At 49.4% G+C, this 27350-nt stretch overlaps 5 protein-coding genes across 5 annotated transcripts in view; 2 read left to right on the top strand and 3 right to left on the bottom strand.

Annotated features, from left to right (window-relative positions):
- Nucleotides 1-1135: 1135 nt before the first annotated feature.
- dhrs3b (dehydrogenase/reductase (SDR family) member 3b) lies at nucleotides 1136-9322 on the bottom strand. Its single transcript, XM_062461651.1, has 6 exons — nucleotides 8526-9322; nucleotides 3365-3508; nucleotides 2880-2999; nucleotides 1891-2129; nucleotides 1560-1685; nucleotides 1136-1275 (listed from the first exon to the last, which is right to left on the bottom strand). The coding sequence occupies exons 1-6, from the start codon at nucleotides 8718-8720 to the stop codon at nucleotides 1191-1193; spliced, it is 909 nt and encodes a 302-aa protein (XP_062317635.1). The 5' UTR covers nucleotides 8721-9322; the 3' UTR covers nucleotides 1136-1190.
- A 1510-nt stretch (nucleotides 9323-10832) lies between these two features.
- aadacl4 (arylacetamide deacetylase-like 4) lies at nucleotides 10833-13664 on the top strand. Its single transcript, XM_062471746.1, has 4 exons — nucleotides 10833-11048; nucleotides 11914-12139; nucleotides 12597-12660; nucleotides 12800-13664. Exons 1-4 carry the CDS (start codon nucleotides 10872-10874, stop codon nucleotides 13581-13583), a joined length of 1251 nt encoding a protein of 416 aa, XP_062327730.1. The 5' UTR covers nucleotides 10833-10871; the 3' UTR covers nucleotides 13584-13664.
- A 346-nt stretch (nucleotides 13665-14010) lies between these two features.
- cfap107 (cilia and flagella associated protein 107) lies at nucleotides 14011-17618 on the top strand. The gene is made up of 4 exons (XM_062471624.1): nucleotides 14011-14223; nucleotides 14881-14991; nucleotides 16308-16482; nucleotides 17338-17618. The coding sequence occupies exons 1-4, from the start codon at nucleotides 14113-14115 to the stop codon at nucleotides 17616-17618; spliced, it is 678 nt and encodes a 225-aa protein (XP_062327608.1). The 5' UTR covers nucleotides 14011-14112.
- A 778-nt stretch (nucleotides 17619-18396) lies between these two features.
- klhdc7a (kelch domain containing 7A) lies at nucleotides 18397-22035 on the bottom strand. Its single transcript, XM_062471498.1, has one exon. It carries the CDS (start codon nucleotides 21924-21926, stop codon nucleotides 19533-19535), a length of 2394 nt encoding a protein of 797 aa, XP_062327482.1. The 5' UTR covers nucleotides 21927-22035; the 3' UTR covers nucleotides 18397-19532.
- Nucleotides 22036-26348: 4313 nt separating this feature from the next.
- The window catches only part of igsf21a (immunoglobin superfamily, member 21a), a 124295-nt gene continuing 123293 nt past the window's right edge, over nucleotides 26349-27350 (bottom strand). The window contains exon 10 of the mRNA XM_062461676.1: nucleotides 26349-26822. Within this exon, the coding sequence (XP_062317660.1) occupies nucleotides 26746-26822 (77 nt within the window). The 3' untranslated portion in view covers nucleotides 26349-26745. The remainder of the gene's footprint in view (nucleotides 26823-27350) is intronic.

The raw sequence follows: 27350 nt of genomic DNA, 5'->3' as shown, positions 1-27350 counted from the left end.
CTCAGTTTGCTATTTGCAAACTGTTTTGCAAGCAGAGAATGTGACGAAACACTGCAAAGACCGAGAAACAACAAGACATCTGGCTGATGAAAGCAACAGCAAATCCTAATCATGGAACTTCTTTTTTCGGAAGATATACTTGAATATTTCTTCTTCCAATGACGGACAATGTGGGGTAGAGTGAGAGAGGAAGATGTAGAGAAATGACCTGAGCCAGAATCTCACCTGGGTTGCTGCGTAGGGGCTTAGGTCCATGTAGTTTGCACTCCCAATAATCCATATAAGTCCCAATAAAGGAACTTTATATATGTGGACAAACACCATTTATAATCTTTTCAGGAAGAACTCATGGGAAGAAAATGAGGCCTTTGTCAGTCTTGTCTTTAAGCCCATCTAACTATATAGGTGATAGCACATGTCAAAGGTAATAGTTCTAAAGTGATTCAAGATAGTTAAGACGCCATTTTAGTTCCTCCAACTTCCAACATCGACCCATTTTGAGAGGAAATCCAACAATCACACAGATTGTTTTTAAGAACTGACCAGGACGTGAGGTGGGTAGTGATTCCACGGTTGGCATGAAATAAGATGAGGTTTAACATTTCCCGTAATTTCCCCTTGAGGGTGAATAAAGTACCAACTACAACTACTGCTACCATGTTTCCCCTTCCAATCACACCTCTCCTGTTCCTCCTACCACCTCCTCCCTCCTCCACCCTGCATGAACAACATCTCAATTCTCTAAAACACATTTTATTTATTATCATGATCATACATAGACACATAACACATAGAATAAAAGTAGCAGAAACAAACCGGTTTGTTATTTTGTGTGAAAACCTCCCGAAACGTGGTTTATTCCAACTGATTTATGGCTTCAGAGTGAGAAGGTTTTCGGGGGTCGTCCGAGCTACACGTCCAATCTCAGAAATGACACCTGGCGAGAGTCCAACACGCTCTGAAGAACATCTTCATCTTCTCTGGAGTCGTGTCTGGAGTCGTTGCCACCGAGTTAAGAGGAGACCTCCAGCATTGCTCAATGTCCCAGTCCAGTCCATGACTGCTTCCCTTTCATACCCCCCCAACCCCCCCCCCCCCCCCCCCCCCCGCCACCCATGGTTCATGGTGTTGGCTGGCCTCTCTCTCCCTCTCAGCCCCAGCCTCTCTCTCCCTCTCAGCCCCAGCCTCCCTCACGTCCTCCCCTTGAACGTGTCCATGCAGGTGTAGCTTCCGGAGAACCTGTGGATCTCTTCAAGCGCTGACTGGGGCATGAAGCTGGTGGATGGATGGGGGGGGGGAGGGAGGGAGGGGACGTAAATAACAGTTAGAGGACGTCGAACATTTACACGTGTCCACTGAGCAGAAGCTGTTCATCCCAAATAAGTCTGGGAAGTGCCGCAGGAAATCAAGGATAAAAAAAAGACAGCGGAAGGACTGCAAACAGGTCATAATGACAACACGACGCACAATGACGCAAAAAGACACAAATAATCCCCCAGATTGCATGGAGGCTCAGCTGGAGTCTTCATCTGGGCTCTGTGGAGTGGAAGCAGCGTTACCTTTTGAGGAAGACGAGCGCATGCATGCTCCAGGGCAGGTAGAGGAAGGCAGTGTTGGTCCGGACTGCACCCACCGTCCTCTGGGCCACCGTCTTGGGCTTGAGTGGAGGGAAGAGCTGGGGAAACCTGCAGGGACGCCATCGAGTTAGTACGCGAGTATAAATACAGTAAATACTGTATAGCTGATGAACTTGAGAACGTCATTAGGAACGTGGAGATCCAACTACAGCTGGATGAACTGGAGAACTCCCGAGAACTACAGTTGAAGCTCCACATTAAAAACCGTGACCCCTGACCCCCTCCGTATACACCAGACCTCCTCCTAGCTCACCTGACTCGCATGCCCTGGAACATGTCTGTGTTGGTGTGGAAGGGGAGCACAGTGGTGCAGCCCACCCCAGGACAGTCCAGCAGGCCCAGGGTCAGGCTCTCCATGAAGGCCAGGGACGAGGCCTTGGAGGTGCAGTAGTCGATGGCCCCGGGGATGGGAGACTGAGACAGGATGGAGTTGATGCACACCACATGACCGTGCTGCAGCTCCAGCATCCTGGGGAGGAACGCCTTGGTAGTCTGGAGGGCGGGGGTGTAGAGAGAGAAGTAGAGAAGAGGGGGGAGAAGAAGAGAGAGAGGCAGAAAAAGAGACAGAAAGAAGGAGACAGAGGGGGATCGAGAAAGGGAGACGGAGAGAGAGGGATAGAAGCATAGAGAGAGGGAGAATAGAGAGAGGGATAGTAGAGAGAGGGAGAGTAGAGAGAGGGATAGTAGAGAGAGGGAGAGTAAAGAGAGGGATAGTAGAGAGAGGGGATAGTAGAGAGAGGGATAGTAGAGAGAGGAATAGAAGGAGAGAGGGATAGAGAGAGAAAGAGGGAGGGAGACGGAGAGACAGAGCATGGGGTCAAAGCCGAGTCACAGATTACATTTCCACCTCCATTTAGCTGGTAATTGCGTTTCTGTCTGCATACAATATGTCTGTTTGATCTCCAGTCACACAGGGAGGCACAATATGCGCCTAAGAGGCCCTCTCATGTGTTGTGATCTATGACAGTCTGGAAATACCCTGACATTACCCTCAACCCAGCAGGGACTGACTTGACAGCAGCGCTCACACACACACAAACATCACCACCAACCTCAGGCATTCGCTTGATGTCAACCATGCAAAGGCCTTTTTAGCAGAAGGATAATCCCAATCTACAGTGGGGAAGCCCTCCTCACACACACAGACCCTATATACACACGCACGCACACCCTACACACACAAACCCCATATACACACCCTACACACACACTACAACACATGTCTCGCTCTCAGCCTCTTACCCAGAACTGGCCCATGGTGTTGATGTGCTGGGATTTCAGCAGGGCGTCATCGTCGCTCTCCATCAGGTTCTTCCCATGCACCACCGCTGCATTGTTGACCAGCACGGTCACGTCCCCCACCTGGGAACAGCGTCACAGCCACGCTCACTTAAACATCGCCTTCATCCCCCTCTCAAAGAGATGCTATCTGACTCGTCCTCCTCTCATAAGAGGCTGGAGTTACATGTAGTAGCAAGGCAGCTGAGCCATGGTAATACTGTACACTCTTATCTCATCCAGACATTTCTACTGGAGGTTGACCTCAGCAACAGATGGAGCAGCTAGACAGCTAGGAAAGAACACAGCTAGGAATCTAGTCAGATAGGAATATAGACAGCTAGGAATATAGTCAGCTAGGAATCTAGTCAGCTAGGAATCTAGACAGCTAGGAATCTACATTTATGCATTTATGCATACTAGGTACAAAAAGAACATTTTATAAATACCTTCTCTCTGACCACCTTGGCCTGCTTGTAAACCTCCTCGCGATTGGCCACGTCACACAGGAAGTAGTGGCACTCGGTTCCTGTCAGGGATATCTGCTCACACGTCTCCTTCAGACACTTCTCTGTCCGTCCCCACAGGATCACCTGACACAGGCAGGGTGGTCCAGGGTTTACCAACAACGTAAAAGCTATATCCATTTATTTTGTAAGATTTGTATTTAGATAGGTATCATTTAATTAGTTATTTTGAGGTACCATATACTAACTATGTCAACAATAATAAAATAAAAACGAAAAGTAATAATCAGACCTAACCCATACCGAAATATAAATGAGTATTGTGTAGACATATCAGCAAAGTCAAGCTATTAGATTCCATCCTGTCTAGGCTCTAAGAGGAGCTACTTTGGATCTGCATGCCAAGTTCCTGGTTCAGTGAACAAGGCCAGATGTATTTGAACGTGCCAGTCAGGGAGTTCACGGCTGGACTCGGAGGACAGAAGGACGAGCTGGAGGTGTGGGGAACATCTACAGGAAGGGCAGGCCTTCTCACGGCCAGAGAACAGAACAGGGAGGTGTTTTCAGACACCCAGAGTCGGATTAAAGAGGGGGGGGGGGGGTCGGGGGGTGGGGGGTGGGTGATGTGTGAATGGACTGTCTCTTTATGGGCTGGCGGAGTAAATGAAGGTTAGTCATTTGACCGGGGAATACGGGAGAAGGGAGGAGGGGAGAGGAGGATCGAGAGAGTAAGCTGTGTGTGTGTGTGTGTGTGTGTGGAGGGGGCGGGGGGGAGGAGGAGGGGTGCCGGTGATTGGGCACTTAGATCTGTCAGTCTTTGGGGTCAGGGAAAGGTAATGAAATCAGGGGGTGAGGCTTGGTCATCTCTCACACACTCACGCATTCTCGGGGACATTACACGGCCTGCTGGATAGACGAGCCCCAAAGTCTCTACTGGTCACGGAGTCTGGGGGCCGGGGGGGGGGGGGGATGGGGGATTTGGCTAGTTGCCAGTGACCAAGGTTAAAATTTGAACGGAAAGTCCTCTGGAAAGCGATCCTGTGTGTGTGTGTGTGTGAGTGAGTGGCGCAAGTGTGCACGTTCACTCCTCAAACTGTTGTGCGAAGGTTTCAGCGCTGCGATAGAAACCAGCGTCTGGAGCACAGCTCTCCCATCCTTCCTCCTACCGTGTTGAAGCCTCAGCTCCCCTCACATCGTGCTGACATCAGCATCGCAGGAAAGAGGCCCGGGGAGTGAAACGTTTGCTTGCTTTGTGTGCTGGCAGGTTCAGACCGAGGGAAAGCAAAAGCCAAGTCTAATCTATATTATATACGGGGCTTTGACAAAGGCTAGCCTCCAAAAGTTTATCTTCTCCTCAGCCTTTGTTTCAGGCGGCTTTCTATTTGCTTCATTTGCACCTCAGCCAGAGTAATGAGGAAGACTGGACAGGCCCTCAGCCAGCCTTGATAAATGAATGAAAGCCTTTAATGGGATTTCAGCCTAACAAACAAACCTGACAGTTCTCATTAAAAAGCCCTCTTAGCCAGGTCTCTCCTGGTAAGTTGTTATTTAATTCATTATGCTTATCACTGGCTTCAAAACACAGGCCCATCAGGGCAAACAATGGAGGACCAAATTACCATCAGTAGAGAGCCCTTCAGTGGAAAAGGTAAGAAAACACTTTCTGATTGCTCTCTGTCCCTCAGAGTTTTCCAGAGAGAATACAGTCATTACTTTGAGGGGGCACCGCGTCAACAAAGAATATATATGAGCCGAGAACCTTTCCGTTGTTATGTTTACAAATGTTACTGGTTGTGAATGGAGCGGCTTCTATCAAGCAGCAGGTAGGACAAGTTAGGCCCTCGTCCTACCACACAGCCCTCCAATAACCCAGCGCTGCTGGGACAGAGAGGGGAGAGGCCAAGGGGGGAGGTAGAGGGGCAGAGGGTGGGGGCAGAAGGGCAGAGAGAGGGGAGGGGCATAAAGAGGAAAGGCAGAAGAGCAGAGGGGGGAGGCAGATGGGGCAATGACGGGAAAGGCGGTGGGGGAAACACAGAGAGCAGAGGGTAGAAGAACAGAGGCAGAGATGGGGACATAGAGGAGCTGGGGGGGAGGGGGTGTACACATAGGGGCGTGGGGGGACGGGGACGTGATGAGGTGGGGGGCACAGAGGGGGCATCAGGAGTTCAGGAAGCAGTCGCCTGTCGCCGTCTAATTAGTGTGGAGACAGGAGGGTCAGATGTAGGGCAATAACCAGCTGGGAGCAGTGTGCTTCCCGCCTCCCTCCATCCCTCCCCCTGCCCTCCCTCCCTCCCCCCTGCCCTCCCTCCCTCCCCCTACCCTCCCTCCGTCCTTCCCCCCAACACACACACACATCCACACACAGTCACACAGTGACCAAACTAAGACTATTTTGTTCAAAATAGCTCGTCAAAACATATGGCCCAATAAAGATAGAAATGCCAAATGTAGACCCAAGAATCGCCCTGTTATTCATGAACGATCATTATATATTTATAGTTACAAAGACACCATCGAGAGACAATTTAATAGGTCTGCTCCCAGTGGTGAATCAGTCAGCTTAACTGCTGTGGAAGCTCTTTTCCATTCCTCTGAAGCCCCTGCTGGAACAACTCCTTAGCCTAGACGAACGTCCCACTGCTACACACTTTATGCCCATCTATCCCTCTCTCCATACCCCTCTCTTCATACCCATCTCTCTTTGCATCCCCCTCTCTCCCTCTTTCTTCATATGCCTCGGTCTCGCTCCCCCTCTCTCTATTTTCAGCTCTTTCCAGCCACAGAGTACCTCAAACTGGGGCGAGTCGTTCTCTGAGTGTTCCAAAGACCTAGTCCTATTGATGAATGCCCCATTTCTTTCTCAGCATCTCTTCACTTGAAGGGAGGTAATTGTGAGGCGTTCTAGTGCAGGTGTTGTTTTCAAGGTCTTCACACCTTGACAATACTCAACAATAGAGCTGCTGAAAGGCCTGGTGACATCCTTTGTTGTGCAGCTGCAAAGTATAGCTTTTAAAACCCACAGCTTCCCTCTCCCCTGTTCCCCCTGGGGATATGGCACTGAAAGGAAGACGGAGGCTGATGTCATTCACTTGAAAATGAGGCCTCTACCGCCAGTCTTCGGACAGCGGTGTGTGTGTGTGTATGTGCGTATAAGAGGGCTCACCTATTGGACGGCCACAACAACAGGTATCGAAGAAAAAGACCAAACATCCACAACTAGGGATTTTAGCATCTTAAGTAGATTGTCAAACATGTACAGTCTTGATGTCCGGAGATAATCGCATCACTGTCTGTCAAGAGAGATTCACTGTTCCCTGCTGAAACTTTTCCGAAAACAATCCATCTAAGAGTTAACCAAACACATGGTGTGGTTAAGCTGGCATGTTGGACGCTCGCTTGCTCTGGTTTACACAGCCGGGCTGAGAGCTCTCCCAGAGGGGCCTGTGGTTGGACCGAGGCTGAGTCCCTGGCAGCTCTGCCGTCAGAGCACTCACTGGGGCATTTCAAGCCTAAGTGACTACTCCTTGTTAGGGAGGGTGTGGTGGAGGCAGGCTATTTATAACAAACAAACAAAATAGTCTGGGTGCATGTTTTGGATGGGTGAGGCAGGCTGCTGAAACAAGCTGTCGTGCTACAGTGGGTTGGTTCATATCAAGCACAAGTAAAAGGCTATGGAGCTGGATACCTCCGATTTGGTTGTTACATTGTCCTGGCAGACCTAGCCTTGGACACCAGCTGACTAAAATGTATGATGTGGTATTTCATGTGAGAGATACTGAAATGTACTTTCAATTTATTTCTAGACTGCACTCTACATTCACACCAACACTCAGCATAGATAGAGTATCTCAATTCACATGATTAAACATTGTAGTATTAACAATATGTACTCCCCTTGTCCTAAGGGTAAAAAAATGACCCATCTTCACTAAACCCTTCAAATAAATCAGCTTAATTGAATTTGAAACCCCAGATCTATTTTGCATGAAAAAAACATGTAATTCATCGCAAACTTCATTAATAGCTGGGGTTTCCCTCTTCATAGTGCAAAAGACTGCATTTAATCAGGACAGCACTTTTTATTGAAACCCTGAAATGTGTCCTCAAGGCTTCAGTCAGTAGTACACATACAGTAATCTACATTTTTCATTGTGTGTATGTCCTTGTGGTGTATGAATTATTTTATATAACTGCCATAAACACAGTCTAAGACAATATATATACCCTGGTATTGTTCAGCTTTCATGGAAATATGACAACAAGGTGATATTTAACCTAATGTTGGGGTCACTAGTGAAAGTCATCACATTTCAGAGGCTGTTTTCTGCTGTTTAATACAGTGGAGGGTCATTTTTTATCCTTAAAACAACACAAGGGTTAAGGTTCGCCATGCTGGCATCCATGTGATAAAGGATCTGTTGTGAACACAAGTGTTGTGTCGGCTAGACTGTGTATCTGTCACTGTCAGGCAGTCTTGCTGATGCTCCACGATGATGTCACAGACAGAGACCTTAGAGTTCTGGAGCCCTGGCCACAAAACCAAATATCGAGGTCAGTGTCCTGCAATCTCATTGGTCTGACTACTTGAAGGTCATGACCCTTGCCTTCCCACCACACAGGAAACAATAGATAATAACAAGAGGATGAACTCATGTCTTTTGGCACTCACTGTGTACCTGCCACTCCAAGGGAAGGAGACAGTGTTTGTGTGTGTGTGTGTCTGTGTGTGTGTGTGTGCGTGTGTGCGTTTGTGTGTGCGTGTGTCACGCACCAAGCATTGGTTATCAAAAGTGGGATATATGGGAGTCTGTGGGGTAGAACAATATGTAATAATGACTAACAAACCCCTTCAAATACTAAAGTCAAAATTACTTGGAAACAACAAAGTTCTGAACGTGATTGCTTTCCTTGTTGACGGAATGTAATCACTGCAAATAAGCCGTACACATGCATACATAATGTGTGATAAGCTAATAGTGTCTAACAGTGTCCCGATCAGAAAGTTATACAAAGCCAACTATTGATGAATTACAGGATTAAATCAAACATTGATGAGCAAAATAATAAACGAATAATCATACGTTATAAAATGCAATATATCGACACAAATAGTTGTTATTTTCAATTTGGTTGTTGTATTTACCTTTTTAGCCCCCTGCTCGGCAAACTCCTCGGCCAGGTAACGGCCGATGCCTCTTCCACCGCCGGTGATCAGAACTATCTCTTGGCTCAAGTCTTTTCTTGTGCTCGGTAGCAGTGACAACACACTTGCTTTGACTATGTAATAGATCATTTGAATGGGGAAAAACAGCATAGAACCCAAAACCTTCAAATCCATCTTGCTTCAGCTCCTTGGGTAACCAAACGTCTTTGTTACGCGTTTGTATGCACTTGGGACCCAAGCAAGGTAAACCTCTAATCTCGATGTTTTCCCCCCCCTGCCAGACCAGAGTTCAAAAGTGCTTTTCTGAGTTATCCGTATGCTACCACTATCTTGTGCAGCCAAGTCGAAGTTTCAAGACATATAGGAACCCAGCGGAAATTAAAACAATCCCGTCAATTGTAATATTTCGGACATGTTATCCCACTCGCGTATACTGTCAGTCTTGTATTTTAAATATAATCGTTTATTACGCAGGTAGGTTAGTAAACGTTGAACGACTGTCGCAGGAAAACAGCGAGACGGACGTGGTTCTGGTAGTAGTGCGCTACTGAATCGTTACAAGTGCCGTCTTCGGTGTTGTATTCCAAAACTTATCCTGAGACGTAAACGCTACCGCCTCTGCTCGCTCACAGATATAGCTTACTTTACAATTTAGCAGCTTCAGCAGTGACGAGGAGACTGGTATCTGAGGGGAGGTTTGTGTGAGCATTAATCCTGATTGACAGGTTGACTGGGTAGGGATATGTTGCTTCATTGGGTGTCTGCTGAGTGGTTGTCTTTGGGTCTCCCAACCAGTCATATCTGCTTCTACAGTCGATTGTTGAGTCACATTGACCAGGCTAGATAATAAGAAACATGCATGTTTTTGTAAAAAACACTTGATGCAAAAGTTGTATTCTTAGAAATGATAGTTATATGACTTTTAGGACAAAGGTTAAAAGTATGTCTCTCTCTCTCTCTCTCTCTCTCTCTCTCTCTCATCTCTCTCTCTCTCTCTCTCTCTCTCTCTCTCTCTCTCTCTCTCTCTCTCTCTCCTCTCTCTCTCTCTCTCTCTCTCTCTCTCTCTCTCTCTCTCACACACACATACACACACAAACACACCCTCTCTCTCTCTCTCTCTCTCTCTCTCTCTCTCTCTCTCTCTCTCTCTCTCACACACACACACCACACACACACACACACACCCTTTATGACAGGTCTTTTGAGATCCAAACAAGACATGTTTGCTATCTTGAGTTGTGGTCATCCCAGCTTGGTGTCCCACCATTTCCTGTGACAGTGCAGTTAGAAATGAGCTTACTGTCCAAGAGAGAGAGGGACAGAAACTCGACATGATTACCTGAAAAACAAATCCAGTGAATTCATGAGCTGCAGATGAGATTCCAGGCTGTGATTTCTGGCCCGAACCTTGGATTTCGTACTGAGTTTAGCTGAAAGGCTGAGGGCTTTTTCAGAATATGGGATGGCTTTAAAGAGCAAAACTCACAATGGCTGCATTGTGCCAGGCCCAGCTTCTTCGACACTGGGAGACTCTGTGGGGCTGGCTAGTCCTGGAAAATAGATCCAGATGCTAGCCCTTTTCTGTCGTTTATTGGAAATCTTACTTGGTTTTGAGCACAGATTTACAAACGTTCTTGCAGACTATGGATATCCAGCGAAATGCTTTCAGAGTCGGATGTTTTATACATAGAAAGACATCCAGTCTCGTTGATGAATGTTGTTTTCTCGAAACCTTCCAACCAACACTGTGTCCTATGTCCAGTGGTGGTTTGTTATCACTCAAGCCATCACTGCCATCTACAGATGAATCGATAAAGTACAGGCTCTTTATCCCAGGAGTAGATAGATACTTACGGAACATCTAGTTAACTCAACTATACAGTTATAAATACATGTACAGCTTTGCTTTATCTTAATAGTCTGTCTGGTCTGTTTATGTAGAAGACTGTTAGTCACTGTGTTGCCCATGAGATATGCAAATAGTGTGGGTTTACAGTTTCTCAACAATTTGTGTGGGTTGGTAATGCATGTTGAATGACTTCTGAATGAAAATGAAGGTTGTTCAACAACCTGTCACTTGGGAGTGCCTGTAAAAGTTGTGAGCATTAGACACAAACATGACGTGTGTGAAAAAAACGCTTAAAAAGCCGCACACCTTGTAGTGCCTGACTACTGGGCCAGTCAAACATGCCTTTTAAGCGAGCGAGAGAGAGCAGGGCTTAACAATGTGGCTTCAGAGAGAGATGTGGGAGGAGTGAGGGACTAGCTGGGTGAAATGTTTACCTGCAAGGACCGTCACCTACACTGTTTCCGACTCAAGGCAGCATGGACATCGCCACAGCAATTTTAATAATTGGCTTTGCTGCGCTCGTCGCTGCCTTCCTCCTCCTGGTAATTGGCCTTGTATACTCGGAGCTGATGAATTCAGACATTCCTCCTGGGGTTGCAAATCCTTGGAAACTGCATGTAGTTCATGGCTTGTTGGTTGGCATAGCGATTGTGGTGAGTGTCTTATCCGCGGAATTGTTACTGCTTATTATTTCATGTTTTCTGCAAGTCAAATCATGTTCATGTTCTCTGGTGAATAATGAATGGAACCTATTCCACAGTGTAAAGGAAAACATGGCTGTTGGGTTGCAGCAGACCTATTAAAAAAGGTGTATGGTTTCTAACTCCACAGAAATGGTTGTCCTTTTAGTGTCCTCTATTCCCCCTGATAAACTCAAAGTCATTTCCGACGTTCTGGGCTGGAGCTGTTTACACAAGGCATGAGTGCACACTTTAATGATGCGTTTACTCAGTGAAGGGCAGAGATTTAACTTTGGCTCTGGAGTATACTGAGTTCATGATTCCCACAATGCTGATTTTGCAAAATGTATATGTGCTATGTCCTCTAAAATCCCTTCACAATAGTTAATAACTTTCTTTTACAAAGAACCATCTGGTAGGGAGCCAAACCAAGAAGAAGCAGCATGCCTGGATTACAGATGAACTCTCTGAATGACCTACTTAACTACGATGTTTTATTGTTGTCATAAATGTCAACAAGCCTTTGATTGTAATTGTGTGGCGAGACATAAAACGTTTTATCTTGCCTCCCCGTTGATGGATCACCGTAGAATGTTGGCCTGCCTTCCCACCTACACTCTTCCTGTATTCCCCACCTACCGCACTCCCCTGTCTACCCCACCCACCCTCACCCACCTAGCCCACCCCTCTCAACCACACCCACCCACCACACCCCACCTAACTTAATCCCCCACCCTCACCTCCCCCTTCCTATCCCCCTTACCCCATCGCACCCCTCCCAACCCCACTCACCCCACCTACCCCTTCCAACCCTCCCCCGTCCCCCCTACCCCCTTAGGGCCGGATCCTGGAGCGTCTGGGTCTGTGTTCCCAGATCGGCATCACGCGGTTGGTCAGGGCCTTCCTCCTGGTCCGGATCAAGCCGGTTCCCCCCGGGCTGCGTGTGAAGGATGGCAGGTTCTCAGGGGTGCCGATCAGGGTGTATGAGCCCACGGGGGCCTGGGAGGGCCTGGGCAGGGCTCTGGTCTACTTCCACGGGGGAGGCTGGGTGACCGGAAGCATAGGTAAGGTGCACAGACAAGCTCCATCCCACACACAGAGTTCATCTCTTCTGACAGGTTTCACTGGTTCAAAGAGCACGCCAACGATTGAAATGTGCTTAGGGGTTTCACTGACTGAATATATGAATGAGTCAATAATGAGATCATGAATTGATTAAGGGCATTATGGCCAAGGTCGTAACCAGGGGCCTGGGTTCGATTCTGGCCCTGCACACATTCCCCCTCTCTCTCTCTGCTTTTCTGTCTCCCTCCAACACTCTCTGTGGATATAAATGAAATATAATACAAATTATTACAATAAAAATATAATTCAAAAAGAAAAAAAAGAATTGGCTCCTCACTACAGCAATAAATCGTTGCCTACCTTGAATAATAGTGGTCTACTTGTCATGCAATGGTGGTTGTGTGTGTCACAACTTCTCTCCTAGTTCTAAAGAAGCCCTTTGTGTCTCCTGATCAGATATCGTCGACGATATTTGCAGGCGCATCGCCAAGGAGTCCCAGACCACGGTGGTGTCTGTCGGGTGAGTGTCCTTCCTAAACTCTCCTTTCAGCACTCGCAAATCAGTACAGTTCCGCCCACTTGGCTGTGATCTGTCACAGGATTGGACACAAATCCCCGAAATCCAACTTCTCCCCCTGTACCCTCCCCTCCCCTTTCAGGTACCGCCTGGCCCCCGAACACAGGTACCCCGCACAGCTGGATGACTGCGAGGCCGCAACGTGTCACTTCCTGTCTGTGGCTGAGGCGGAGTTCGGCGTGGACCCGGCCAGAGTGGCGGTCGGCGGCGACAGTGCTGGAGCAAACCTGGCAGCCGCGCTGTGCCAGCGCCTGGCGAAGAGGACGTCTGGACATCTGCCCTCTCCCTGTGCCCAGGTCCTGATCTACCCAGCTCTGCAGATGGCGGATTTCAGCCTGCCCTCGTACCAGCAGAACCACGCCGTGCCCATATTGTTCCGTGGCAGGGTGGCGTTCTACTTCCTGCAGTACCTCAACGGTGACATGTCTCGGTGCCAGGATGTGCTGGACGGCGTGCATGTGCCCCTGGAGCTCAGGCAGAGGTACCAGGAGTGGCTCTCCCCGGCCAACCTGCCCCCTGCCTGCCTGGCGAGGGGCTACCGGGATCCCCCCACCCACGACTTCGATGGAGAGGTGTACCACGCCGTCAAGGCGGGTCTGGACCCTGAGGTGTCGCCCTTGTTGGCCGACGATGACGACCTTCGCCTGGCTCCGCCCACGTTCGTCCTGACCTGCGAGTTTGACGTCCTGAGGGATGATGGGATACTTTACAGGAAGAGGCTGCGTGACCTGGGATTGGCTGTCACCTGGCACCATGTGACAGACGGTTTCCATGGTATTGTTAACTTTATGAACCAGGGTTGGCTCAGCTTTGCTTCAGCAACACAGGCTGTGGATAGTGTTGTGAATTATGTCAAAACTCTCTAAAATGAACTGGTTCTGCCATGGTTTCTAATATGTGGGTTTCTTTAGGAAACATTAATTGATATCAACATTCATTTTGATGTTCCTTGTCTTGTATTTTACATTAAAGACTATGCTAAAAGACACCTTTGAATGTTTAATTATTGTGAGCAATCGTGTTTTAAGGCTATTCCAGTTCCACAAGGGTTTCGATCCAACAGCAAAAATGCAGCTTAAAGACTGCGTAATGAGACCTCTTTAAAATAATCAGACATGAAGGAGATATAATTGTTCCTTTTCTCTCCTAAGTAGTGCCACTGCTGCCTGTCTGTGCTGTTAGCCACAGAATGTTTGCTGTATCCATAGCAACAGAACTTCTCCCTCTACCGTGCCTATGTCATAGTGCCGGCTCATGCTCAGTGTTTGACTGGCAATCCCTGCTCCGATATAGGACAGTCACAGCACACATCCAGATCCACAGTGAACGCTGTTTGGGTCTGTGTGTGTTTGCGCTTGTGTCCGTGTGTGTGTGTGAGAGAGACACCTGTGCAACATGGGGAAACGAGAGCCCCATTGCGATAAGTGGAGTCTACCTGGCTGGAGGATAGAGCAGAAATATGGCAACAAAGTCCTCATAGGTAACTGGGTGGAAGAGAAACTGCAGGTAAGTCTGTCACATTTATATTTGATCTAATAGCGTTCCTGCACCACTAATTCAAATCATTGTAAAGTGGCCAAGGGTTTCAATGACAGAAGCAAAGTACAGAGTAGCTTAAGATGCTCTAAAGAGTCAAGTTGGCCTTAAACTTTAATTGAATGTGAGAACATGAGCAACCTTCTGCTCTCTCGTGCCAAAGATCTTCAACAAACTATCTTCGTGGCGGGGCGCCAAGGGTTGGGCTGGCCTCCCAGTCACCATTCAGATCTATACCAAAGTGATTAGAGGGCTTCAGTTGAGCAATATCAGCAGAGACCTGCAGTGGGAGAGGCTGGAGTGAGGGTCAGAATAATTGCATCGACGTGGAGCCAGACTGCGGGAGTGCTTGTGCAGTCTCCGGACCGACGGATGTCTTTAGAAATGCTGTAGAACAGCTCCGGTCGATGGGACAGTGTGAGCTTTTGCTGAACTTGTGCCAGGGGCTCGTGCTCACTTGGTCGTGTTTGTAGCCTTGTTGGGTCTTCTTTGCTATCTTCTCCCATTCTCTCTTTTACCCTCTGTTTTCTCCTCTCCTTTCCTGTTCCATCCTTTTCTCCTCTGCTCTACTTTACTCTACTCTACTCTACTCTACTCTACTCTACTCCACTCTACTCTCCTCTCCAGTTCAGCAGGGAATGTCAGACAGCCAACAGCACCAGCCGGTCAGACTACCAGCCTCATTGGAACCATCGACCAGATGTCTTCCTGAGACGAAGTGCCCTGAGGAGATCAGAGGTCAGCCTCACCTGCAAGTCTACAGCTGCCAGAGCAAAACGCAGAACACCACACAAACTGCTTACTTTGTGGGTCACATAATCGGCTATATCTGTCAAATATATACGTAGCTATACATGCTGTGTAGGGATGGATAATGCTCTGATTGTCCCAAATACTGCACGCATCTATGTATCTATATATGTGTACAGTAGATGTATGATTGGTAATACATTCACATTCACGGACGGACATTCAAACACATAGATTTAAAGAAAACTACAATTCACATGGGTCAGACCAACCTAACTTAAAAACAAAGAGAGTTATTAATACAGCTCTCAATGAGCCGCTGCATTGGTTGCTTTCAGCTACTTTGGTATTTACCAGAAACAGTAAGAATCATTGATTCCTCTGAATCAGAATCAGAATGGGCAGTTAGAAGCTCGTTAGATCTGCATTCCTCTGCCCTGCGTCTTCATCTGAGGAGATGAGTGAATCAAAGAGCAAAGTCCTTCTCCCACGACCAAAGGCCTCAAAGTCCAGGATGAGATATCGAAATACTTAAAAAGAGAGTTTTTTTCACCCTCCATTCCTGGAGGTAATGTCTGAAGTGAAAGATTTAGTTGGTGAGAGCAAGCTGTCAGTGCTTAAATATCCTAAGCGAACCAAGTCACGTCAGATCAGTGATTGGTTAAATAGAGGCGAGCGGGAAGGCAGGAATGTGAAGCTGAATGTGAAGGTCTGCATGGACTGGGCATCACAGCAGAGTAGAAGAGAGGAGAGTAAAGAAGAGAAGATTGGCGTGTTTTTACCACAGTTAACATTTTATTTTTTTCTTGTTCTGTAACTGTGGACACAGAGTTACCTGACACTTCAATTTGCTTTGGGGTTAACAAACTGAATTGAATTGAACGGAATTAAATGGAATTGAGCTAAATTGTAGAGAACAGACGTAAACCGCATCACAATGAATTGTATTGAATTGATTCAAACATCGGAATATGGTCCTGAATAAGTCTCGGTCTGAGGGGCTGAGCAATTGCAGGGGTGGTGGTGGTTGTGGTGCTGTTGGGGGGGGGGGGGTTGAGGGATGAGGGGGGCTACAGAGATAAAGAAAGAATGAAATTGCTGTAGAACTGTGAAAAGAGGATATCATTATAATGGGTGTGTGTGCGTGTTATTTTTTGGGGAGGTGGAGGGTGGAGTGGGGGGCTTTTGTGTATGTTTTTTCTTTCCTACTTTCAAAGGGGGGAGGGGGGTTGAGTTTAACACTATGAGGAGCCCTTACAGCCTCGAGGAAGACTGTCGGTGTGTCTGTGTGTGTGCTGTTCCAGGGTCTTCCCAGCAAGCTGCTCCTATCCCACCATGGCATCCCCAACTCCCACTGCCTGGTGACCCTCTACGACGAGGCGTACGCCCGCAGGCCCGGCGCCGCTCTGCCCGCGCTGCGCTCCTGGCACCCTGACAAGATGGCGTGGGCGCCAGAGAGGTCAGACCAACCAGTCGTAGGTAGGAGAGAGACCCCACCTTTCATTTCCAACATCTCTCGTTGTGGTGTTGTTATGCTGTGGTGTTGTGACATTGTGGTGTTAGTATGCTGTGGTGTTGTGACGTTGTGGTGTTAGTACACTGTGGTGTTGTGACGTTGTGGTGTTAGTACACTGTGGTGTTGTGACATTGTGGTGTTATTGCATTGCACTGTTGTTGTGTTGTAGTGTTGCTATGTTACGGTGTCATTAGCTGTAAGTGGCTCTGCTGTAGAGGTAGAGGAGTGAAGCCCTCATGGCAAGCTGCCTGTTTCGACTACCTTCCCATTAGCTTGGTTAGTGAATAGTGACAAATCCTGTCTAAGTGCATCAGCATCACAGAAACAAGCTTTTTTGGCACATAAAAATACATTGGCTCCGTTGAGATTATGAAAAGATAAAACTGTGAAAAGTGGCCCTATAATCAGGCTAACACTTAGGCTTAGCGTTCATGGGATGAATAACTCTTTGATTGTCCCAAATCTGTCATACGTTTAATTCATTATTTAAGTTTATTGTTTGCCTTTTCGGTCTCCATTGCCTCCCTCTTTTTCTCTCTATTCCATACTCCACTCTCTTTTCCTCCCCCCTCTCCTTCTCTCTGTCACTCTCTCCCCCCTCTCCTTCTCTCTGTCACTCTCTCCCCCCTCTCATGCCCCCATCTCCTTGTATCTTCCTCTCTCTCCATTTCTCCCTTTTTTCTCTTCTCCCCTCTGTCTCTCTTCCTCCCCACCATGCCGCCATCTCCTTCTTGTTAACTCCCGCTCTCTCCCCTCCCCCCCTTTCTCTCTTGCTCTCCATATCTCTCCTTCCGCCCCCCCCCCCCCCCCCCCCCCAGCCCCCCCTACTAACTTCGGCCTGGCTCGGTCCAGACGGCTCCATCTGGACCAGCAGCGGGAGCCCCTCCCGGCGTTCAGCGTCTACGCCTCGTCCTACCAGAGGCCCCCGGCCAGCGCCTTCCCCCAGCGCGCCTCGGCCAGCGCTCCGCGAGGCCTCTCCAGCAGACTCTACCCTGCCAACAACCACAACAAGGACCTGGAGCTGAGGCAGAAGCCCAGCAGGCTGGTCCCAGACAGCTACCCCAGCCTCGGGCTCCTCCCGCCCCTCGGCCGGGCCTAGGTGGAGCAGGGCAGGGTGGGGGGAGGACCGGGGGTTGGTGGACGATGGGACAGGACTTGAGCTTGGGTCACCGGCTGCTTTGTTCTTTACTCTGGGGCATCCCCAAAATAAAAATGTAGCCTCCCTATACAGTAACTTCTTGAAGTCTTAGTATGTTCCCTGTGTGTGTGTATGCGTGTGTGTATGTGTATGTGTGTGTATGTGTGTGTATGTGCGAGAAAAGGACTCCATGAATCACGTCCACCCATTCAGAGGATAATCACATGCAGTCTCTCCTCGCACGTGTACCATTTATCATTAACTTGGAGGCGCTCTGGAAGCGTCAGCCCACATTACCAGGAGAGATAGGTGCTGTTGATGCCATGGCTGACCCGAGCATTCAGGCGAATCAGGTGCCACAAGCCGTGCAAGGCACAGTCTGAGGAGACCTGACTAAGTCCCATTCCATTAGCTGTTTCATTACAGGGAATCAAAGTGTTTAATTAGGAAGGAATCAACTATGCTTATGTTTGATGGTCAACCATCTGTGTCACACTTCACCTGTGGCGTTCCCTTGAGCACCTCCTGTTGAGATATGTACACACTCAATGATGTTACTGATTGTGTGTGGGTGTGTGCGTGCGTGTGTGTTGCGCCCAGTGTGTGTGTGTTGTCGCTCAGAGCAGTTGATCGTTTTCTTTTTTTTATGCTCTCGGTGACCACTTGATGGTGCTATAGCAACACGTCACAAACATGCTAGTGTCACTTTGTAAACAACGCAACATTCTTCATCCATGCTTTTACTTTAGAAGGACAACAACTAAATATAACTTGATTGGGTAAACAGTTAGACCATTTGTCTATGCAGGGGTATTAATGAGCATTGATTAACAAACCAATCCGCTTTGTGGTTGTGCTGCATTTTTCCAGTTAGCCACAACGCATCAATGTTATGTTATTGTATGTCTTAAGTGTAAGCCTTGAGTTATTTCAAGCATTACTTTCATTGACCAGATGAGTTCTTACTTTTTAATTACTGTGTTTCAATGCATATTTAGTGCAGATGGGAAAATAACTTTGTTATTTGGTTAAAAAGCAAACTTTAAATTACTGGTTGAAGCAATGCAATATCATTGATCTCCAGCGCATTATTCCAAACTGCAGCAAAATTGTAAATCCTCCATTTGAAGGGAATCAGAAGTAGAGAGGACATTGAGTTTTTAGTAGCTCACGTATATTTCACAGTGAGCCACAATCATGTCATATTTATAGAGTGAAAGTGGATAATTGTATTGAGTCCAGTCCACTGTAAGAATGATGCTGCTGCTATGCTGTCATGGCCCTCAATGGATTGCGAATGTGTCACTTCCTGTGCTCCAAAGCATGAATGGAAATTATTTTTCACCACAGTCAAAAGAGGAGAGCACATTTTCTTTGATTTAGGAGTAACTACAGTGCAGGGAGGAAGGAAGGAAGGAGGAGAGATAAAGGGATGAGAGAGGGAGTGAGGTGTGACATAGGGAGGAGGCTTGAGGAAGGGAAGAGGGAAAGAGGGAGGAGAGAGGTAGGAAGGAGTGATGGAGGGAGGAGAGAACTGATAGATGAAGGAACCGAGGGGGGAGAGAGGAATGAGGGATGGAGGAGCGAGGGAGGGAGGGGCTGGGGAAAGGAGGAGCAGACAGATCCACAAGGAACAAACAGCTCTTCCACCAACACACTGGATTTATATGGCGGCGCTGTCTGTATAAATCTAAACAAGCAGTCATCTAATTACCATTAATGGCCTTAATATTTTACTTTCACCGCCCCTGATTAGGGCAGCTGTGCCTCCCTGTAGGACTGGCAACCCGCAGGAGGAGAAGGCCTTCAGCCGCGAAAGTAAAACCCAATCAGAGCAGACGGTCCCTCTGTGGTCCTCTAACGACCCCTGTCTGATTACACGCTGGTCTGGAGGGTCCTCTTCTCCGGCAGCGACAGGACCACGGGAAACAACACGCCCTTCGCCTCGGCGAGGACACTCAGGTCGTCAGCGACGAACGCCGGCGACGTCTCGTCCGCCAGGAACCTCATGGTGAACTGGCGGCTGAGGCAGTAGATGGTGTCGTCCACGGCCACGCACTGGAAGGCGGGGCAGTGGAGCATGCGCTTGGAGCAGCACTCATACCACAGGCGGGCCCCCGTGTGGTAGCGGTACACGCTGATGCCCAGGATGGGGTTGACGTCGAAGCGATACAGGAAGCTCCTCACCGCCACCATCTCGGTGGTCCTCTCCTTGGTGCCCACGATCAGGCTCCGCCTCCACGCGTTGGTCCTGGGGTTGTAGCGCAGCAGCGTGTACCTCAGGGTCCCCCCGGAAACGAAGAGCTCCTCGTTGCACACGGTGACGCGGTGGGCCACGGCGAACGTGTCGTTGGGCAGCGGCGCCGCGAACGTCCATCTGTCGCTCCTGGGGTCGTAGCGCTCCACGGTGGACAGGCACTCGCCGCCGATGGCGTAGACGTGGCCTTGGAGGGCCGCCAGCTTGCAGTGGGGCCTGGCCTCGTTCATGGGACTGATCTCCTTCCAGATGGACGTCACAGGGTTGTAGCAGAACACTCGCTTTGAAGGTTTCATCTCCCTGTCCGTGCCCTGGCAGCCCAGCGCCACAAACAAGTAGTTGTCCATGGTGCACATGGCGCAGCCTTTGGAAACGACTTCCTGGGGTGTTTGGCACAGCGGGTGCCAGGAGTCCTGGTAGTCATCGTAGTAGTACAGCCTGCTGGATGTCCTCTGGCCTGCTCCGAACCCTTGAGAGCCGTCGCTCCTTCCCCAGTCCTGGGGGTCCATGTCGGCTGCCACCAGGAAACATCTCCCCCTCGTCCGCAGTCTCTGTACCTGCTCCCGCTCCCCTGCCATCAGCCGGCCGTACAAGCCGGGGTCCCTGAGGACCTGGAAGTAGTTGTCAGACATGACCCGGAGCGCCGCCTGCCGCAGGTGGCCTTGGCCGTGTTTCTTGGCCAGCGCCAGCACCTCCATGCAGTTGCCCAGATCCAGCCGCCCCACCATGCTGCCTTCCTCTTCTGAGGAGTTCTCCGTGGGTGGGTGGAGGAACCTGGCGCCCGCCACCGTCTCCAGGCTGGGCTCCTCCCACACGTTAGGGTCTGAGGTGGTTGTGGTGGGGCTAAGGGGGCTGGCGGGGCTGGTGTCCCCGCTGTGAGGGCCCTGGCTTGGCTTCAGTGGTGTGGAGGCCCTGGGGGCCGGCCTGGGGATGTGGAACTCGGAGAGCTCTGCTGCGCTCAGGTAGCTGTCCTTCCGCAGCAGCACCGGCCTGTCGGTGAGTCGGGGCTCCGGGCTGGCGGGGGAGAAAAGGTCCTCGGCCTCGCTTACGTTCTGGGTGAGAACCAGATCCCTCATGACGATGGGGCTCAGAGACGGAGGAGGCTCAGAGAGACTGCTCCCCCGGCTTCCAAACTCCCCCGACGGCGAGTCCAGCGACCCCCGTGACCCCTGCGACCCCCGCTCCTGCCGACCAATCCCAGGGGTGGCTTCTGTAACCGAGGACGACTCCACGTAGTATTCGTAGATCTTCCCTCGGATGACGTTCTGGTCCTCTCGTCCCTCCAGCACCAGATGGGCGTCCTCCACTGTGATCTCAGCCTTGGAGAGGAAACAGGAGTGGGCCCCCTGGAGGTCCAGGTTCTGCCTGAGCTCTCGGCCTACCCCGACCCCAACACAGCCCTCCAACCTCTGCAGGAAGCAAGGGGACCTCCGGCCTGAGGGGCTGGCTGCCCTGCTGTCACTATGACCAGGCAGTTTCAGTGTAGACCCGTTCTCAGTATCTTGGTCAGAATCACTGCTCTTGTTAGTCTCGGTTTCCGGGAGGTGGAATGGGGGGTGTTCAGCTTCTATGTTCTTGTGTTCATCAGCGTTGATCCTGTCCTGCGATTCCGCCATTTCGCCTGTGTTTGTCAACCCTGGGGAGTTTACGATCTGGGCCAGCTGTCCCTCCCCTGTGAGCGTGCTGGTGTCCTCGGGTGTCAAGTCATCACTGCCGGCGCGCACCAGCGAGGCCTCGCTTTGTTTACCTTCATCTCCGGTGTCACTGGGGGCGCTCTGATGTCGCAATGGGGCTTTGCAGTTCCGGCATGTTCCGCTCTGAGGGGATTCCGGTTCATGTGAGGGCCGGGCAAGGGCGGCCGGGTCGTGGAGGGGGGGCTTCCTGGTCACCCTGGTCCTGGAGGTGTAAAAGCGGAAGGCCCAGGAGATGAACAGAACCGCAGCCACGGATACACTCAGCTTCCCCAGAAGCTGCATGTCAAACTGAACCCCCAGCAGTTCTGCTATGGGCATCGTTGGAACCAACCAGTCCCCAAAGGTAAAATCCTCCCTGGCCTGTCCCTGGGTACCCTTTACGTTATTTAAAAAAGCATATTATAATCTACAGAAGCAGGTTTTCACCCCAGTCTCAGTCTCTGCGTTGCTGCCCGTCTGAAGTCGGGTGAGCGTATCTGCGTTCTGTCCTGTCTGAGGACGGAGCAGAAAGCTGAAACCTTTCTCTGCCGTCAGCTGCTCTATTTGCATCCCTCCCTCTCTCCTGAGTGAGGGCGGGGCTCAGCCCGGGCCTGGGTTTACCTGCTGCAGGTGAGCTGCACGTTCCCTCGGCCTCGCGGGCCACATGGAAATAGGAGGGAACCATTTGGCTACGAGACGTGCTGTGTCAGCGCTAGACCATTTGCACATGATGTCACTTTCTTTGCCAACACAGATCACAGATCGCTGACTTCGAGGCTACACCTAATGGCTTAAAGCTTTAATGGTTTAGAGGTGCAATGGTATACATTTGAGTGGTATGAAGATTTCAGGGTTAAACAAAGGTTAGTCTCTTTTATCTTTGCTTGTGACATTGTGTTTTTCGGGACCCGTATTGCGGTGTTTACTGGACTGGGCTGAAATTTGAAAGATGTCTGTCTGCAGAGGATCCTGATGGATCACCCTCCCTTGCCAGTCCAGAGAACTACACGCTGAGCACAGATAGCATGGTTTGCCTACAGGGCGGGGTGAGATGATAGCCAGCATTCATGTCCTGCTTACTAACCAGGATCCAGCTGTTTGTTCAGCCAAACCTCAGAGATCAAAGTTCTTATACTGTGTGAACCCAGCTAATTTAACTGTTGAGGTATGTGCTCTCACTCAGATACACTACGATTATCCAGTGTGGAGTCATGAAAACAATACGCCCGAAAACCCCTAACCAAACAACTGTTTGGAATCACAAACACACCCATTTGTAAGAGAGATGCAGCGATCGCTTGGCGTTTCCGTGACTGAGTGGGACTGTTGACGTGAACACTGTGACAAGGCCATCTATATCCATAGACATCACTGGCACACACACATACGTCTCTGTCACAGCAGGGCCGTGTCACTCAGTCACCACTGTCCCCGCTGTCATTTGCGTTGCCGATAACAACACGCTTGTTCGAGGCCAGGGTCATAACAAAGACTACATGTTTGGCAGCCTGGCGGAGTGAGCTTGTGGGTGGGGGTGAAAGGAGTGTGTGGGTGGTGTGGAGGTATAAGGGGGTAGGTGTGTGGGTGGTGTGGAGGTATAAGGGGGTAGGTGTGTGGGTGGTGTGGAGGTATAAGGGGGTAGGTGTGTGGGTGGTGTGGAGGTATAAGGGGGTAGGTGTGTGGGTGGTGTGGAGGTATAAGGGGGTAGGTGTGTGGGTGGTGTGGAGGTATAAGGGAGTAGGTGTGTGGGTGGTGTGGAGGTATAAGGGGGTAGGTGTGTGGGTGGTGTGGAGGTATAAGGGGGTAGGTGTGTGGGTGGTGTGGAGGTATAAGGGGGTAGGTGTGTGGGTGGTGTGGAGGTATAAGGGAGTAGGTGTGTGGGTGGTGTGGAGGTATAAGGGGGTAGGTGTGTGGGTGGTGTGGAGGTATAAGGGGGTAGGTGTGTGGGTGGTGTGGAGGTATAAGGGGGTAGGTGTGTGGGTGAAGGGAGTTTGTGGGTGGGGGTGTAAGGGGGTGGGGGTGAAGGGAGTTTATGGGTGGGGGTGTAAGGGGGTGGGGGGAAAGGATTGTGTGGGCGAAGGGAGTTTGTGGCTGGGTTGGGGGGTGGGGAGAGTTTGTATGGTCAGGAGGGGTTGAAGGTTGTTTTATGTCAGGAGTGTGTGTGTGTGTGTGTGTGTGGGGGGGGGGGGGAGTCACACTAAAGGACATTTGAACAGCGTCCTCCTGACATAGACACTACCTGGTCATCTGATAGCTTGGCCTGCAGGTGAAATGAGGAGAATAGTACTCGTCATGGAGTGGTTAGACTGCTCTTGAATTATTCACAGGTGACTAGCACACAAAGCCAGCTACCTCTCTCCTGCCCCTAGCCCCCCCCCCCCTCCCACACACACATCCTATGTTCCAGGGGACCCAGGCAGAGCATGGTGTTTGGAGGATAGCATGTTCTTTGTGTTGAGGAGGTGTTTTCATATTTCATATACTTCCCCTCTCCCCCCCCCTCCCACCCTGCCCTTCTCTTCTCCTCCACTTCTCCTTGCGATGTCACAGAAGTAAAAAAAAAAAGAAACACGTCATGTCTATGGACTATGATTAGGAACACTTTCTGCTGTTATATGGTGACATAAGACAGGAACTGTAAGGGGAAATTGGAGCTCTCAAATGGAGTCGTCAGCGAAGGCTGCTTCCATATATTCCATGTCCCAGCAGGACATACAAATGATGGAGGAAGTCAACAACTGTTTATAAATCCCCCACGCCTCTGTGGGTCACTCACATTAATAAGCCACAGATATGCGCTACTCTGCGTTTTAGTAAGTATGCATAATCAGTTATCGAGTGTTATTATGTGCTCCATTGTCTCCCGCCATGGACGGCCTTGACTTCACGCGGAGAACATCAATGTACATGGAAAATCATTGTGTTTTCAGAGTTGAAGAGGCCATAGAGAACCTTTCATCTGGTGCACATGCACGGGCAGCAAAACAAACACAAGCACCCTGCACACAACCTGATCATTTGGTAAACAAACGAAGGATGTGCATTGTATTCATCAAGCAAGATAATTAAGCCATTAAAAGACAATTTGCACATTTTCTAATGCTTTCAGGGTTACTGATGGACCTGTTTTCTCTCTTGAATGTAAATGAAAAAAAGAGGAAAAAATAAGCACAAAAAAAGGCATTGAGGTGCCTCTTGAATCACAATTGTGGTGCTAATAATAGCACTGTAGTCGGATAGTAATCCGCACCCCCCTCCCCCCCTAACTTCTCTCTCTCTCTCTTTCACAAAATGATCGACAGAAACACAAAAGAAAAGTAGCTTCACATTGTTCCCAAGCCTCAAGTACCTCTCCGCTATCGGAACGGGGGAGTGTTTGGGCAAGGTGAGACACCCCCCCCCCCCCCCTCTCTCCCCCCCCCTCCCCCACCCCCCCCCACCCCCCAAAAAAGTGGGTGCATCCTCTCTCTTCTAACTAAGCCCCCCAAAATCTCCTCTCTTACCTCCCAGCAGGTTTAAGAGCTAATCCTCAGAGCACATGCTGTGTCTGGAATAGCTTATATCTCCTCTGAACTCCTCCTGTCAGGACACCTTTCAGAAGGAGAGAGGGAGCTGGGGTCGAACACCTCAACAGAACAGCGAGGTGTGCCGTCTGTGGCTAGCTTGGTTCAAGCGTGAGTGGTTCGTCGCGGCCCTTAGCGACCCCCACAGTGACTGCACATGCAGGGGTCTGAAGAAAAGGCAACTGCATCCCTCATAGAAGGAAGACAGGAGCAGCAGGTCTACATGGTGCAGCAAACACAGGGAATCAGAGTTGTGTCTCGAAGCAGACTCCAGGCTGGTGGGTTAAGCATCTCTCAATGTTTAATACAGGTGATGTGAAACAAATGCAACAACCCTGTTTACACGCTGCATCCAGTGAAGGTCCTCTCAGAATGGCAGCTAAAATGATCCTACTAGTCCATGACAGGGTAAGGGTTACGTATTGTACACAACGCAGGTCACTTAAGATAGTATGGAACAAGTAAATTACTGGATTACAGCCCAGTGACAGTGAAGTGCAGTGTTGTTGACTAACTGCAACACACGAAAAGGAGAAAGAATCGTCAAACGTCACATGCACCACAACCCCAAAAAACAGCAGACATATGGTAGATAGTTGAATTCTTTTTTTCTTTTTTTCTGTCCTGGTTTTCCGGCTTGTCGTACAAATGTCGAGAAACTGTATGAGAGAGGAGAGGTCTGTGCCTCGAATCTTTCCTCACAGCCTCTCTCTGTAACCAGCGAAGGATGATGAGGAGATACAAATAAAAGGCTGTGAGCTGCAACCCCTCCACATCCAGCAACCTGAACCTATAGAACCTCTTTAATTATCTTCAATATTTACACAGATGTACACAAAATACACTCAAAAAAGGAGATTCGGTCGCTTTTCATTTTTGCTTGGTTTTAAGTCCTCTTGTACATTCTGAGCCATTTGAACAAAAAATGAAACCATCGTAATAGAAAAGAATGTTCTCTGAGAGCATCCGGTCTTGTTCCCAGGCATGGTATGGCCAGAGGGGACTCAGGCCTGGGGGGGCTGGGGGCAGTGTGGGCTGGGTCATTATGGAGGGCCGGCCCACATATGTCTGTCTCTCTCCCCCTGCTCTGTTCAGTCGACACCTCGACGGTTCAATGGAGCACAACAAACCCAAATGCTTTTTCTTTTTCACATAATCTTTTTTTTTTCTTCAAACAACTGATTTCATTGATCAACAGGCAGACTTGGGACAGGAAACCAAAAAAAGGGTGTGGCTTGGGCGAGGATATACTGAAGGTGTTTTTTTTTGTTCTTTTTTTTCACGGTTGTTATTCTTTTGATATCATAATATTGGTTATCATTTCATTACAAAAAACCAGGGTGGAGCGCCCCCTGTTGGCGACACTGTTTCCTGATAAACGGACGCATCTAGGGTCTGTCGGATGACTGGAAAAGGCTTGCAGGATTGTGGTGAGTGTGTGCTCGTACATGTGTGTTTGTGGCTTGTTTCTGTGTGTGTGTGTTTGGGGTGTGTTCGTGTATGTGTATTGACTGTAAGTAGACAGGAAATATGTTGAGATGTACATGTGCTCCTGTGTATACACACGTGTGTGTGTGTGTGTGTCGGAAGGGAGTTCACGTCAGTCCGGCAGTCACTGTGAGGACCAGCAGCATCCATGTTAGTCTGATCACGTGTGGAGATGAGCCCCCATCTGCAGAGAGAGCACAGTCACACAGAGTCACCATTCATGGGAACAACACACACACACACACACACAAAGCTAGCTGACAATGAGACAAGCATCCATTAAGGTGGATGCATAGATTCTCATGCTTGAAAATATTAAGATCTCTCCGCAGAAGAATACAAACAAATACAACAAAACACTCAAGTCATTGTCCTTACGATACATGATTGAACACCGCTGTTTAGATCCGTTTCTAACAACAAATACCTTGAGCTGTTCTAGCTGTATGCTAGCATTCTTCAACAGGCCCGCGAGCTCAGTTCATTACCATTATCAGTGCTGTTCTAACACACTTGCTGTGACAGCGTTGTGACTCTGACAGAGATGAATGTTGGTCTCCATGGGTAGAACTGTCCGCTTGTGTGCTCGGGCCCTGCTGCTGACTGACTGATGGGGCGGTCCCCCACCACCTCACACACGCGTACGCACTCATTTACAAACACACAGCTCAGCCATTGGTGGATTAGAAGCGTGCGTGGCGACCTGTCGGGG

Source organism: Osmerus eperlanus, chromosome 1 (assembly GCF_963692335.1).
Source record: "Osmerus eperlanus chromosome 1, fOsmEpe2.1, whole genome shotgun sequence".
Taxonomy (NCBI): domain Eukaryota; kingdom Metazoa; phylum Chordata; class Actinopteri; order Osmeriformes; family Osmeridae; genus Osmerus; species Osmerus eperlanus.
The sequence above is the reverse complement of the archived record's forward strand: the minus strand, read 5'-3'. Positions and strand labels throughout refer to the sequence as shown.

Excerpts from the sequence above, each read along its gene's own strand:
- dhrs3b (XM_062461651.1), bottom strand. The coding sequence starts at position 8,720 with ATGGATTTGAAGGTTTTGGGTTCTATGCTGTTTTTCCCCATTCAAATG. Across the intron at positions 3,000-3,364 it reads CCAAGGTGGTCAGAGAGAAG|GTGGGGGACGTGACCGTGCT; the intron begins GTATTTATAAAA and ends CGCTGTTCCCAG. Across the intron at positions 1,276-1,559 it reads GCGCTCGTCTTCCTCAAAAG|CTTCATGCCCCAGTCAGCGC; the intron begins GTAACGCTGCTT and ends TCCATCCACCAG.
- aadacl4 (XM_062471746.1), top strand. The coding sequence starts at position 10,872 with ATGGACATCGCCACAGCAATTTTAATAATTGGCTTTGCTGCGCTCGTC. Across the intron at positions 12,140-12,596 it reads CTGGGTGACCGGAAGCATAG|ATATCGTCGACGATATTTGC; the intron begins GTAAGGTGCACA and ends TCTCCTGATCAG. Across the intron at positions 12,661-12,799 it reads ACCACGGTGGTGTCTGTCGG|GTACCGCCTGGCCCCCGAAC; the intron begins GTGAGTGTCCTT and ends CTCCCCTTTCAG.
- cfap107 (XM_062471624.1), top strand. The coding sequence starts at position 14,113 with ATGGGGAAACGAGAGCCCCATTGCGATAAGTGGAGTCTACCTGGCTGG. Across the intron at positions 14,224-14,880 it reads GGGTGGAAGAGAAACTGCAG|TTCAGCAGGGAATGTCAGAC; the intron begins GTAAGTCTGTCA and ends TCTCCTCTCCAG. Across the intron at positions 16,483-17,337 it reads GTCAGACCAACCAGTCGTAG|CCCCCCCTACTAACTTCGGC; the intron begins GTAGGAGAGAGA and ends CCCCCCCCCCAG.
- klhdc7a (XM_062471498.1), bottom strand. The coding sequence starts at position 21,926 with ATGCCCATAGCAGAACTGCTGGGGGTTCAGTTTGACATGCAGCTTCTG.